The 15,479-nt window shown below is 35.5% G+C and overlaps 2 protein-coding genes across 3 annotated transcripts in view; both read left to right on the plus strand.

Annotated features, from left to right (window-relative positions):
- MET (MET proto-oncogene, receptor tyrosine kinase) overlaps window positions 1-15,479 on the plus strand; it is an 811,679-nt gene that overhangs the window by 706,112 nt on the left and 90,088 nt on the right. The window contains exon 2 of one of the 2 annotated variants that reach the window (XM_049771029.1): window positions 4,980-6,195. The exons of the other annotated variant lie outside the window; for it this stretch is intronic. Coding sequence (XP_049626986.1) covers window positions 4,993-6,195 — 1,203 coding nt within the window. The 5' untranslated portion in view covers window positions 4,980-4,992. The remainder of the gene's footprint in view (window positions 1-4,979; window positions 6,196-15,479) is intronic. 2 annotated transcript variants of the gene reach the window in all.
- The window catches only part of CAPZA2 (capping actin protein of muscle Z-line subunit alpha 2), a 468,908-nt gene that overhangs the window by 232,312 nt on the left and 221,117 nt on the right, over window positions 1-15,479 (plus strand). The window lies entirely within an intron of this gene.

Consider the following 15,479-nt stretch of genomic DNA (forward strand, 5'->3'; position numbering starts at 1 on the left):
TTTAAGGGCTTCAATAAAGACAAAGCAAAACTAAATTTAACCCTTTTAAGGTATAAGCAAAAGTGTTACTAACTTCAGGAATATCCTGCAGTGTTTTGACCTTGTATATGAAAAATCAAATCCTCCCAGTTTTTTACAGTTTTCATCTTATTGAGTAATATATCAACATCTACAAAAAATACCCTTTTGAATTAGTATCAAGAAGTTCAGCACAATAAATGATATAGGTACCCACTTTAAAATGTTATATTTTAAATGATTTTTGTAATTTCTCAATTTTTAAAAAATAAGATGATTTTGAAGTCTTCACAAGTCTTGAAGAAAAAAATATATTCACTTTTCACAGTACATTTATGGGATCAACTGAGATTCAAATTGCATGTAATGCTATTTTCTCTTTTGTGGTAATGATTCATTTATATTCTTCCTTTAATATATTTTTCTAGTGAAAAATACCAGTGATAAATTATGTATTAGGCTAATGCTTTTAATTTTTGAGGCTACACGGATACCATATTGAGAGGTGCAATTAGCTTTTTTACATAATATATTTTCAATGGTCTAGATCATCTCTATTTGTCTTCTAATTGGACTTATCCAAAATCTTTTCTTCTACATTTTTGTGTTTTCTTTTTTTTAATATATTTTTTATTTAAGTAACATGATCATTGTTGGGTTACAGTCATAACCAGAACACCCCCCCTTCACCAGTGTTACATTACCCCCTCCCCCTTCCCATCCCCTGCCTGTATTCGAGACAGGCATTCTACTACGGTTATTTGTTTTTAAGTTCAGTAAGTTCTATTTTTTTTCCTAAAAGGATAAGAGTAAAAAAATATAATAAAGGTGTGATAGTGGCAATCGCCGTCATTTTTGTGTTTTCTAAATGATGATGGTTACATGAATACCGGTACATCTGCATAGCAAGTACAAATACACCATTTATGATATAATAAAATGCATTCAGAGATGAGGTATTTTCTAATATGTGAGACAATCATGTGAGAATACTGGTTTCTAGTACACAGAGGTGGATCATTTGCCTGAAATCACATGGCTAGTTAGGAAGAGAGCCAAAAATCAGAGCCTATCATATTTTTTAAGAACAATCTCCTTTGCTTGGGAAGCTATTTAAGCTCAAGTGAAGCATTTAAGAACCCTACAGATTCCTGAGGGCCAGTGTGGCACAAAACCTTATTCTAACTATGACTTTTGGCAAATCTTTTCATTTAGAAATAGAGAATACTAATAGTTCCTAATCACAGGATATTTATGAAGATAAATTAAGAGAGTTCAGCAGAATGCCTGTCAAAGGGTAGGCATGAAATACATGTTATTAATATTTTAACAGTATATGATTTATACCTCTTTTCATTTTTACTATATTACAGCTTTGTTGTGCTTGTGGATCCAACCAATTTTCAAGCCTTTAAAACCTGTGTCTTGAATCAGATGCCCTGAAAATCGTTGTGTTTGACCTTTAGCTTTGGGTTTCTTGCATAACTCAGGAATAGGAAGAAGTCACCTCACACTATATCTTATCTTAAAAAGAGCTCTCAGAGCTTCTGAGTCCTTTACTTAATTTCTTGCTGACCTCAGTTTGAATGTCATGTGATAGCTAGACTAAATTCCATCTATTCAGAATTCCTTAGGCCCTCTTCTACTCATCCATCACTTTCAGTATAATCATAAATAGTAACTGTTATAACATTTAACATATATCTTTTATTTTTTTGTTTTGGGGGCCACAACCAGCAGTGGTCAGGGATTATTTCTGGCCCTGAGATCCGATATTACTCCTAGAGGGCACAAGGGACCATATGGGATGCTGTGATTAAACCTGGGTCAACAAGCTGCATGCAAGGCAAACACTTTACCCACTCCAGACCCTGAAGTCATATATCCTAAATTCCTTTATTGTCCCTGAATTTTTGTGTTTTCTTTTCTGAAATGTTTCTTTTTGTTCCTTTGGAATAGAGATACAGTAATTTTTCTTTCTTACCTATATCTTATGGTCTCTCCCACCAACCTCCAAACCCCCAAAAGTCTCAAATTTTAAAGTTATCTGGACTTTGCCATATGTTCTTTCCTGCCTCTGTATCTTTGCTTAAACTGGTCTGCCTAGTAGGAACTTTCATTCCTCATCCTTTTCAAGATTTTAGCTCTAGCTTCATTTCCATTCTGATTTGTCTTCCCCTACTGTATATTCTGTCACTCCATTGGCTATACTAACTAGCTGTGAACATCTGAGAAAAAGGTACCATTACTATAGTTACAGACCCTACTATATAGCCATCCCCCTGTTAGATAGATACTCATTAACAGTAGAAAAAAGAGCATCTACAAATAAGCATGTCTTTCATAAAATTTAAGTATTGATGTTTCTTAACTTTGCTATTACCTCTGCTTCTTCTTTTGTCAAACATTCTATTCTGCACTACATACCCCCTTGTAATTTTGCACCACTATTGAATCTGGTGAATATACTCTTATGAAGGTCATTATGGACCATCTTTCTTGAGCTCTTCACCTTGCTTCTGTGGCAGAGTGCAGAACTCTGATTCCTTTACTGAACTTACCTTTCTTGATTTCTTCACCTGTGTGTCTTATATGGAAAATTCTCTCAAACTTGATTTATTTGCCTTTTCTTCCATCAAATTTTTCCTGCATAAACACATTCACTCCTGATTTTACATGACAGATGATGACATCTGTACAGATAAAATATCAAGTTTATTTTTAGTCTAATTACAATTCTCCAAGACCAACTTCTACTGTAGATATGAAAAGTTCTTAATATTTATGCTTTCCTTGTCACTCATTGTCTTGTGTAGGACCAGTTGTTCCACTTTCCCAGTAAGGACAGATTTCTCGGTATTTTATGTTGCTTGGCTAAAATATTATGTCTCCTTGGAATTTTCATTTTATATGTATTCCAGTCAACCTGTTTCCTGGTAAAGAATATAAAACCTACTAGTCATCCCTATAATAATACATTTTCATTAATTTCCCTTAATACATAAAACTCAATATGTTTAAGCCCAACTAATTATTTTCCACGATAATTAGCCTACCTTCTTCCTACTACTTAATTTTGTAACTGTTCTTTTCTTTCCAGATTACTGCCAATCATCTTTTCTCCCCCTTTGTACTCCACTAAATGGAGTGATTAGTAATAAATCAAATTCATTTATATATGTCATTCATTCCTACTTTCCCTTCTGTTCTTGGGGCCACTACCATCTTGATTCTGATTTATCGGTTGTGTGCCAAGTTGATCTTTCCTTGCCAAGTTCTTCCTAACTAAATACCTCACTTCCAGATTTTACTCTTTGAAGTAAGTTTAGTTACATACCTTAGGCATGAACCTTAATTACATGACTTTCTACCTCAGAATCCTTAAGTGACTATTACCTTTAATAAAACACATAGTTCTTATTAAATGAATAGAGTAAACTTTTTTAGTCAAAAGGATTTAGATTCATGATCTGGCTGATAAACTTACAGATTCTAGGACTTTCTGTGTTGCTTAATTTTTATTTACTTATTTACTCATTACATATTTATTTAACACCCATGTTCTAGCTTCAGTATAAGGTACTTATGACAATTTCATGTGTTAAAAGAAGATTTTGTCTTTACTCTCCTGATTAACAACACAGTGGAATAACTACTATTTCTCAGTATTTTATTAAGACAGTAAAAATCATGTCCCTTCCCTTGGTTTCTTTTTTAATTTGTGCTCTGCAGAGTATTGTGCTGTGTACTATAGTAATTTGTCTTTGTGTATTATTGCTCAACCACCTGTGAGTCCACTGACAATGAGGACATTCCCACTTCTGGTGGAATAAGTACAGAGCTTAAAGATATTAGATGCCAGTAAATGTTGTAATTTTTTATCATGGTTAGTCTTTGTAATAGTCATAATGCTACTTTGTATTTTAGAGACCACCTCTGTCCTGTCAAAATAATGATCTTTCTTATTAAAAAATGCATAAAAGACTAACAATTTACTTTCTATCAATGTTAAGTTTTCTTCTTTCTAACCTGTTACCTTAACTATAGTGATTACAAGTAGAAGTCATAATAATATATGCTTTTGTACCTTAAAAATTGAATAACAAATCTACTTATGTTTTCTTGTAGAAATGTTATCCATATGCGTACAACACGATGTTAAGCTAATGTTCTTTTTACTAAATAGCTTTTGATTTGGTGGGGAACAATATGTTGTTTTTCTCTGAGAAATAGTTCTATGATTTTAGTTCTGAAGATTATATTTTATTTCATAAGTTTATGACTTGTTTTTAATATTCCCAGTGATCTTACATCAAGTTAATCACTTGTCTATGTAAAACAATAGGTCCACTATGGCCAAATTGTAACCATACCTTTCCTTTATACACAAAATCCTAAAAACAGCATGTGATCATCTTGCTTCTAGAATTTATGATTGTTTTCTTCCAAAAGGAAGCTAAATTTAGCCTCGTAATTCTACATGCTCCTAAGGAAACAATGCCTGCTGTGATTTCTAGAATAAATGAATTTGAACCACAATTTCTCTACTTCAGGATCTGTGAAAGTTTAAATATCAACCTAGTCATTAACCACAGATTTTTAAACCACACTAAACAACTATCAAGGAATTGAGGAAAAATTATGCAGTGTTCCTGATTTCACTGCTAAATGAGTTGAACTTCTTTTGTATAGCCAGTCCTTACACACATCACTGTTTGCATCTCAGAATGGTTCTCTAAAATTACTCCATGGCTTGAGTGCTAAAATTAAACTATGTAGAGTCATGTCCAGTTGCACAATGCATCCTTATGTGAAACCAATTGCAGTTTTTTGTTTTCACCCAATGTAAAACTTCCCATTGGGAAGCTTTGTGTTAGGTAGTATAACTGGTATCTTTCAGCTTCTGCTTCTTTGTTTCTAATGACAACTAAACTGTTCTCGCCTTGAACATGTTTTGGCAGATAACTTCTCACCATGAAAGCCCCTGCTGTGCTTGCACCTGGGATTCTTGCGCTTCTGTTTACCTTCGTGCAGAGGAATGACGGGGAATGCAGCGAAGCGCTGGTGAAGTCCAAGATGAATGTGAACATGAAGTATCAGCTCCCTAACTTCACTGCCGAGACGCCCATCCAGAATGTGGTTTTACACAAACATCACATTTACCTCGGAGCTGTGAACTACCTTTATGTTTTAAACGACAAAGACCTGCAGAAGGTTGCTGAATACAAAACAGGCCCAGTGCTGGAACACCCAGACTGTTTGCCGTGCCAGGACTGCAACCGCAAAGCCGATTTATCAGGTGGCCTTTGGAAAGATAACGTCAACATGGCTCTGCTTGTTGACACATACTACGATGACCAGCTCATTAGCTGCGGCAGTGTCCGCAGAGGGACCTGCCAGCGGCACGTGTTGCCACCAGACAATAATGCTGACATCCAGTCGGAGGTTCACTGCATGTACTCCTCGCAGGCTGACGAAGAGCCCGGCCAGTGTCCCGACTGTGTGGTGAGTGCCCTGGGAACCAAAGTCCTGCTGTCTGAAAAAGAGCGATTTGTCAACTTTTTTGTGGGCAATACCATCAATTCTTCTTACCCGCCCAATCATTCCTTGCATTCTATTTCGGTGAGAAGGCTGAAGGAGACACAGGATGGTTTTAAGTTTTTGACAGACCAGTCATATATTGATGTCCTACCTGAGTTCCGAGATTCATACCCTGTGAAGTACGTCCATGCCTTTGAGAGCAACCGTTTCATTTACTTCTTGACAGTCCAACGGGAAACTCTGGATGCTCAGACTTTCCACACAAGAATAATCAGGTTCTGTTCCAAAGACTCCGGGTTGCATTCGTACATGGAGATGCCCCTGGAGTGTATTCACACAGAAAAGAGAAGGAAGAGGGCTACAAGGCACGAGGTATTCAATATTCTCCAAGCTGCATATGTCAGTAAACCCGGGGCTCATCTTGCTAAGCAAATAGGTGCCAACCCAAACGATGACATTCTTTATGGGGTGTTTGCACAAAGCAAGCCGGATTCTGCTGAACCAACGAACCGCTCGGCAGTATGTGCATTCCCTATCAAATATATCGATGAATTCTTCAATAAGATCGTCAACAAAAACAACGTGAAGTGTCTCCAGCATTTTTATGGACCCAACCATGAGCACTGCTTTAATAGAGTAAGTCATACATTTCCTTCACTCTCAAAGCCATGTAGTATAAATTAGACTAAGTAGCAGTTTAAGGAGGACTATCAGGAGTGTTTTTTTTTCTTCTTGGGAAGTAGTCTTTATCCAGAATGTTTGCAGATTCTTTCCAAAAGAAGTTAGAAGTTGAACTATTTAAAAATAAAGCCAGAAAGCTTGGGAGATAACTCAATTGGTAGCACACATACCTACTGTGTAGAAGGCCATGAGTTCAATCCCTTGCACCATATGTCCTCTCTCAGCGCTGTGGATATGTTCCTGGCAGCTAATGAGCACTGACAACTCCAGAACCACTTGCTTATGCCAGACCAAGAACTGCCAGGTGTTTAATTATAATTAAAATGAATAAATAAAAGTAAAGTCATAACTTAAGAAAATGTTACTGTGACAACTAAAAGAAAAGAAACAATATTATTACAATTTGGGTTTATATAGTTGGCCAACTCTGAATACTAAATTAAATTGTCTTATAAGTTATTCCAATTTACACAAACTTTGACATAAAAGCAATACTTCCAGATCAGTATTATGGAGATCCTAATTAAGTCTTATGACATTAAGAATAAGTAGTTGGAGGGCTGGAGAGGAGGTGTTAGAGGTAAGGAGTCTACCTTGCAAGCGCTAGCCTTGGATGGACCACGGTTCGATCCCCCAGTGTTCCATATGGTCCCCCCAGGCCAGGAGCGATTTCTGAACTCATAACTAGGAGTAACCCCTGAGCGTCAAATGGGTGTGGCCCAAAAACCAAAAAAAAAAAAAAAAAGAATAAGTAGTTGGAGCCTGAGTGGGAAGGGCCCTTACCTTGCACATGGCTGACCCAGGTTCAATTCCTGGCACTCCATATTGTCCTCCAAACCCTGCCAAGAGGGGATCCCTCAGTGCAGTGTCAGGAGTAAGCCCTAAGCACCAAAATCCAAACAAATAAAAAAGAATAAGTATGTCAAGATAATTTGTGAGTTAGAAGGGTTTTTTTTTCTTTATGAGGTTCCATGTACTCATTGATATGCAAATGAATTTTCTATATTTGTAGTATTAAGAAAATTTACTAAAATATGCAAAATTATTCTAGAAGGTTGGTCAGCAGATAATTTGTATTTTTGATTTTTAGCCACACCTAGTAATGGTCAGTGCTACTTCATAGAGTGGCCATCAGTACTGGTGTTTGTGGGGGCTCTTCAAGTACTGGGGTCAAACCAAGCCAGGTTTGCCATATGCAGATCCTGTTCTCCAGCCTTTAGATTATTTTCTCAGCCCAACAAATAATTTTTAAAAGTACTACTATACTCTCTGAGTAAGTTAGAAAACTGAGTGGGAAATTGTGTAATGCCTTTAAAATTCCTTCTTTGCATCTTTACTCTAATGATGTATTCCCTATCTCAATTACATGTAGGTACCAAGCTCTAGTCTATTACTTGGTATCTAATATATTATAGGTATTTGACATTTATAAATAGTGAGATCAATGATAATGTGTATATATAGTGATATTTTCACAGGAAATATGAAGGAAACTCTTGTGACTTGGATTTAGATAATTAAAGTGAATACACAGAAGATATCCTGTCATCATGAGATTCCTTGATGCCAATAGAAGAACACAAGTTAGGAGTTTATTGTGGTCTTGTACTTTTTTTATTAAACTCAGATTTAAACATAATTACCTGATGACAATCTCCTAATATTATGACCAATAATGATCATGACAGGGTGAATAAAAAATAAAGATTTCCACATTGGAAATGTGGATCTCACCTATTCTAGCAGTCTTCAATCCAACATTGAAACATTAACAATGAACAGTATTCATTGGCATCTACTTAATTAAAATCATATTCATTTAAGTCTAATTTCAATCTAACAATGAACATTAATCATGTTTTTAATAAAAGGAAGTATATTATTTTCTGGGGGGTACCAAGGATATATGAATTCAGAAACATTCAGTTTACATTTTAGGTTTGCTGAAATGTCTGGGTTATTTACTTACCCAGATAGAAATTTTAAGTAACTTTTTTGTAATGCTAGAAAAATACTTCAGAGAAATAAATTCATTTTAGTGAACAAGAGATAAACATCCCCTCTTTGCCAATCCAAAATCTATGAATATTCCAGCAATACTTATTTCACTATGTTACAAATTTTGTGAGAGGCAGTGGATAATAAGTCTGCCCCCTTTTCTTCAAAAATACAAAAGAATGGAAGGGAAATAAAAGGACTTTTCAGAAACTTGGAATTAGGAAATAGACATGTAATGTGAGTAGCATTCCAGAGAAAACACTTTCTTGCATCTAGTAAATTGCTTCAGAAACACAAGTTTATAAAGAGACTGTCCGGAATTCCTCCATGATCTTTAAAATACATTACACTGCTGTTTCAATCTTGTTCTATTAATAATTAAAAACTTTACCATATGAAAGTATAGAGAGAGAGTTCACTTTATTGTGTCATTTTAGTCTCCCGATATAGAAGTGCTTATTGAATCTAGAAATTCTCAAAGCATATCTGAACTTTATGCTACCCCTTAGGCCTGTTCAGAATACCAGCAGAGGCAGGATAATCCAGTGAAATTTAGATCAGTTTTATTGCCCAGGAAAAATACTCATTCTGTAGCAGCCACCCATGAAACCTTTATCACTCCCATTGCAAAAATTTTTGTGGGAAACAAGATGGAACTTGCCAACATAGCCTTCTTACAAGGATGCCAACTTTTGTACTGGCCAAATTCCATAAAGATAAATACTTTCAAAATTTCCCTACTTATTTGCCTGTTTATCTTCTCTAGTTACCAAAGATTAAAATTCTTCCAAGAATGAGACTATCCCTGTTCTCACTTTTCATACACCCTGTCCATAGAAAGGTTGCTGATCACTGTATACTATCAGCAAAGAATCATTTCCTAGCTTCATTTTTTAAAATGAAGGCACCTAGAGCCATTATTCACTTAAAATAAAAAAATATTCACAAGATTAAATCACATTTGGAACAATTCTAAGAAATTAACTGATCCCATTTTATCTTGGCAAATTTACTTGGCAAGATATCAAGTGACCATTCTAATCATTTCTTGGAATTGAAATTTTATTTTGGCATTAAATTCGGTGAGTAGATAGATACTTTAGCATTTTGGTATCAAATATATACCATCAGTCAGATCTTTCTCTGTAGGAGTTGTGTGCTCTGTGTTGCAGTAGTAAGTCTTCTGAGAATTCTGTCTAATCCACAGTTTAAGCAGGGAAGGCCAGGGTGTTCCCTCCTAAGCTCTGTACATATGCTGAAAGGCTTTCCGTAAAGCACAGGGTCAAATAAGGTGATAGTAGAGTCATTTAAACTCAAAAGGTACAGCAGATGCCTTGGCCCAGCTTGTCTAAGATCACATATAATGATTTTCTTCTCACATATCTTACAAACTACATCTATGCAAACTCTTCCATACATTCTCATATATGTGGCAACAGTACAGCCCTCTTCTAATTGTTTCCAGACACGTCATTTTCTTCCCTTAGTTATTTTTGCTTCGAAGTTTTGTGAGTCTACCTGCATATGAAGTTATTTCTAGAAACGTATCCCTGTGTTCCCATTCATATAATTTTAGTGTTTTATATCAATCAATTCATCAATAATCTTGTTCTTTATAATGTAACCATTTTCTCTGATACTTCTGGAAGTTATTCTTAATAGCTTATTTGTAGTGATTACCAGATTGTTGAGCTTATGCACCCACAAATAATTACTAAATATATCTTGTCTTTACTCTGCCTCTCCCCACACACACACACACCATTTTTTAACCTTTTTTTTTTTTGTTTTTGTTTTTGGGCCACACCCGGCAGTGCTCAGGGGTTACTCCTGGCTGTATGCTCAGAAATAGCTCCTGGCAGGCACGGGGGACCATATGGGACGCCGGGATTCGAACCAACCACCTTTGGTCCTGGATCGGCTGCTTGCAAGGCAAACGCCACTGTGCTATCTCTCCGGGCCTTTTAACCATTTATTTAGGGAACATCTAAAATCATTATAAATTAGCTTTGGTTAAAGTTTTTTAACCTAATGTGTTTTAACTAATGAGTAAATTATTATTATTTAGAATAATACAATTAATAAACTGTCATAAATATGAAGATTTTTATAAAATTTCAAATTTGGAACACACAAAAAAAGAAAATAATTTTACTTCCTATTTAGGGATAAATAGTATTAAAATTTCACTTAATTCTAAGTACATTCCCTGAAATGTCTCAAAGTATCATATAAGGGATTTATTAATATGCCAGTTATTCCAAGAAACAATAGAATGTGAGTGCATAAGCTCTGTCTTTTTCAAAGGAGAGTCAATATTGAATAAAGGAATTAAATCCTCAACTCTTCCAACATCCGATTCCCTAAAGGTAGTATACTTACCAAGAAATGTAGATCAATGTATTTTACAAAGACATTTTATCCAACTTGAAATACAAAATAAAGATTCTGAAAATATCTGCCTAGAAAATCCAAATATTGTATTAGCCATTTTACTTGTGATCTCATTATCAAAGATTTGATTTACATGTAAGCACTTGAAAGAATAAAAGTGAATATGTAGAAAATAGTTTCACCAAAGCCTTATGACTAAATTATTGACAACTGAAGGAGGAAAGCATTCAGTTTATCTGGCCACGAGAATCATTATTTAATCATGAGGACTGTTGTATACAGAAAAGAATAGTAGTATTTGTAGAAGATCCTAACTCAGTTTTCTGGCCTTTAGTGAATAGCAGCTATTATTAGAAGGAATCCTTGTGTAAATAAAGGTGAATTCAAATTACTGAATTGTGTTCTGGAAAAGGTGCACTCTAGTTCTATTACTTCTGAGGGTCTTTCTCTTTTTGCCTTTTAGGAGTAACCCCCTCCTAAGTGTAAATTTGTGTATATCTTTCTTAAAACTAAAGAATTTCCACACCTCATCACAAAACAGTATGATGAGTGTTGATTTAGAAAGTGAAGAAAAATACAAAGGAATCATAATTGTACTATGGGCAACTTAGAAAGTACACAGTGTTTTCCTCCAAGTTTCAGTTCTATTTACCTATCCCAGGCACTGTTAAGATGCTATATTTATGTCATTTGTTATCCTATTATTCATTAAAGAATTTGCAAATAATAGTTTCAGAAAAAGTCAACCTCATATTTTGTATTGTTTGTATCAAGCTTCCTTGTTTTTGAATATCATTTATACCAGATTCAAAGAGTAGCCAACTGCTTCCCCAAATAAAGGAAACTTAAAGTTGTAATTTTCCACCTCCGTTCAGAGTGCCAAAGTTAAAGGGCCACCACTCTGAACCATCAAAGGACAAAAGCAAAGTGATTAGGACCATGTTGAATGAAAACAAAATCAAAATAAGATGCAAACAAGGAAAAATCGAAAGAGGCATAAAAATAAACACACAGCGATATTTCTGTGTTACTAGTATAAAAATGATAGATGAGTAAAATTGGGTTACATTTAACTTGTAATGGAAGAAAATAATTGTAGCCTTCCATCAGGAAACCACAAGGATCATTATTGATCTCTCATCCTCAGGGCATGTCTTGTAATATTAAATAAAATAAACAAAGATTTATAACTCTTTATAGGCTATGCATCTATAATCTCTCACCCACACCATTTGAACTGGAATGTGTAGTCAGTAGTACAAGTCGCATGTGTACAATTATCCTGGTTTGCATGTCTTAATTAACCAATACAACACACTCTAGAGAACATATTTTATATTAAAGCCAATAATATGAAGTCAGATTTCAGGGATTTCTTTTACTTCCTGTGTCAGAAATAAGAAATGTTTTTGGCACTTAAAATATTAAAGCTTTATTTTAAACACCAAATATATTGGCTATACACCAGATGTTATGGCTACTAAAGCAACATTTTGCGAGAGAGAAAATCTGAGTAAGGGCCCGGAGAGATAGCACAGTGGCGTTTGCCTTGCAAGCAGCCAATCCAGGACCAAAGGTGGTTGGTTCGAATCCCGGTGTCCCATATAGTCCCCCGTGCCTGCCAGGAGCTATTTCTGAGCATACAGCCAGGAGTAACCCCTGAGCATCGCCGGGTGTGGCCCAAAAACAAAAAAAAAAAAAACAAAAAAAAGAAAAGGAAAGAAAATCTGAGTAAGGAATCAATTATTCTATAAAAAAAAAACTAAGCAGAAATTCATTAATTTTACATTTGATTCTTTTCTTTTATAAACTATTCCATGCTCTTTCCTAATCTGAATACACTGTTCCCTAATTTTATTTGAGTTCTCCATGCTATCAATCCTATGAAAAATGGCATTTTTTGCTTTATTTTATTTAGATTATTTAAATTTTCCAAAATTTTTAATACTCTCTAAGATCACTAGGTACCAGCACTATAGTATTAAAATACATACTACAGAATTAATGAATGTGTTTTACTTTTTCTCCCTCATATGCCTTCTTTGTGTTATTTCATAGCTTATTCATGTGTCCTTCCTTACAAAAAGGGAAGAGAGGGCCAGAGAGATAGCATGGGGGTAGTGCATTTGCCTTGCATGCAAAAGGGCAGTGGTTTGAATCCCGGCATCCCACATGGTCCCCCAAGCCTACCAGGAGCAATTTCTGAGTGTAGAGCTAGGAGTAACCCCTGAGAACTTTCGGGTGTGACCCTCCAAAAAAATGTTAAAAGAGAGAGAGAGAGAGAGAGAGAGAGAGAGAGAGAGAGAGAGAGAGAGAATAATGGAAAATGCACTACATTAATATAGGTTGACAGCAAATAAACAGAAAGCTGAAACTGACCAAAAAATGTAGTTAGACTTAACTGAAGGTTATATTAATTTATGATGTGACTATTTATTGGTATAGATAGGTAGTTAACTAGGCCATGTGCATTTTAAATTCATTTATTCTTAATGCCTTTGGAGCAAGTGGTGTAGCTGTCTTTTATTTAAATAGTTGGTTACTACCTGGAGATCATTTGTTATATTTAAGTAGACAAATAGACAAAATAAAGTATTAAAATTGGTTTCCAAAAGTTGTAGTGTTAAAACTTTAAATCCCATATCCTTTATTTCCATAATAATAACACTTCATTAAGAGAGATTTCTTACAGTGTGTGAGATTCTGTTTTGATAAGAATGTCAGCTCGTTGAATAGCAGTGGATTGTGTATAATTTAGGGAGAAGTGGAGGTGGGCTGAGGGAAAGGATTCAGCTATACCTGGCCATTTCAGAGACTAGCAGTGTGTTCAGGATTAACTCCTGGTAGTTCTTGGGGGATCTTAAGTGGTACCTGAAACAGAACAGGTGTCACCATATGCAGAGCAAGCATCAGTACTATTCTTCTACACAAAATGGATTTTTGTTTTAGGATAACATCAAATTTTGGATGTGATTCCATTTCTTTATTCTCTTCCTTATCAATGGCCATCCTATCCTACATGGAAATTGCGATCTGTAAGAATTTAGGTAGATTGGACCTGTCACACTAGTAGACAAGGAGGTTTAGGGTGGTATTATGAGATGCATGCTGGGAATTTACTATGGTGGAGGGAGGTCAACACTGGTGGTGGGAATGGCCCTAATTCACTATCACTATAAGCCTGAAATACAACTGTGAAAGACCTGTAATTCACAATGGTCTCAATAAAAAAATATTTTTTCAATTTCTTTTTTTTTTATTTAAACACCTTGGGTACAAACATAATTGTGGTTGGGTTTCAGTCATATAAGAGGACACCCCCAACCAGTGTCCCAAATATCCCTCCTCCCCACCCCACCCCCAGCTGTACTCTATACAAGCTTTCTATTTCCCTCATACATTCTCATTGATTTTAGTTAGAGAAATAACTACATTGCGAATTATCCTATCAATAAAAAATTTAAAAAATATAGAAGAATTTGGGTAGAAAACCTACTAGAAAATTTTGCTGTTGCTTATTTAGAGATTAGATAATGAGGTAGTGGGTACGGTTTGCCCAGACTGAATGACTCAGTGCTTAAATGTGTACCCAATCACATCTCCAGCAGCCAGGGAGGACTGGAAATGATGCCTCCCAAGGAAATGAAAATTAGCTATTCTTCCTTTTTTAAAAATAACTGGGGGCCACACCCAGCAGTGCTCACAGGGATTACTCCTGGCTCTGTAATCAGTAAATTCTCCTGGCAATGCTCAGGGGATCATATGGGAAGACAGGACTTGAACCCAGGTTGACCGTATGTAAGGCTATATTATCTCTCCAGCTATACTATTTCTCCAGCCTCAAAGTTCAACTGCTCTTAAAGTCATTAAAACACCCTTGAATTTTATTTAAATATTATTTTTAATTTTATTGTATCATAAGACAAACATTTTAGGCATTAAATATTCAAACACCAGTACCACCAGCAGTATCCCCAATTTTCTCTCCACGACCCTAGCCTGCTTCCTAGCAGGCACAAATTTACTTCATATAGTTTGTTACAACACAGACATAAATGGAAATACCAAAACTTAAATCAGCAAGGGTCAACTTGAAATAATTGTTATATCTCTGTATGATGTTACAAAGTCGGTGTTTAAGGATTTACTTAGCTTTGGTTGGTGCTAGCTGAAGCTTCTGTGTTATTGTTTAGATTTGCTGAACTTGGTAGATTACTATGTAACTTTACTATCAGATTTCCCATGATTACTACCAGGCTGACACTACTATAAAACTGTAAGGTTTTGGTCCAAGATTTATAGATCTGAAACAAATTTGTTGGTTTGGTAGTTTATGAAGGTTATCACAGAGTTGGGCTGTTTCTGTTGGAGTGTGTGGCACTGGGCTACTGTGGTTCATGCAGAAAATCTGACCCCACCTATTTTGAGATTCCTCGTATCAGCCTACTTGAGAAGTATGGTGGCCATTATTTTTCATCAGAGCTTGGTAGAGAAGCCAGGCAGTTTTCTGTCAGGAAGATGGTGGGTAGGGGCAAAGGCTGTTAGATTTTCAGTGTATGTAATGGGGGTGGGGAATGTTACCAGCCCAACCCCATTCCAAAAATAGTCCCAGAGTTTTCACTTGAATATTTTTAAAAATAATAAGTGGATGTGATAAGTGATTCTAGGATTTTGGATATATTCCATTTGCTAAGTATAAAGTTTTTCTAACTCAAAGGTTTATTTGCATATGAGTGACTTTCTAAGCAGAATTGATTTCCTGTCCTAAAATCTTGGGGAAGATGTACCTTACCCTAAGAACAAAGCTGACATTGGAACACAAGAAATATGTCATATAATACTTCAAA

Source organism: Suncus etruscus, chromosome 1 (assembly GCF_024139225.1).
Source record: "Suncus etruscus isolate mSunEtr1 chromosome 1, mSunEtr1.pri.cur, whole genome shotgun sequence".
Lineage (NCBI taxonomy): Eukaryota > Metazoa > Chordata > Mammalia > Eulipotyphla > Soricidae > Suncus > Suncus etruscus.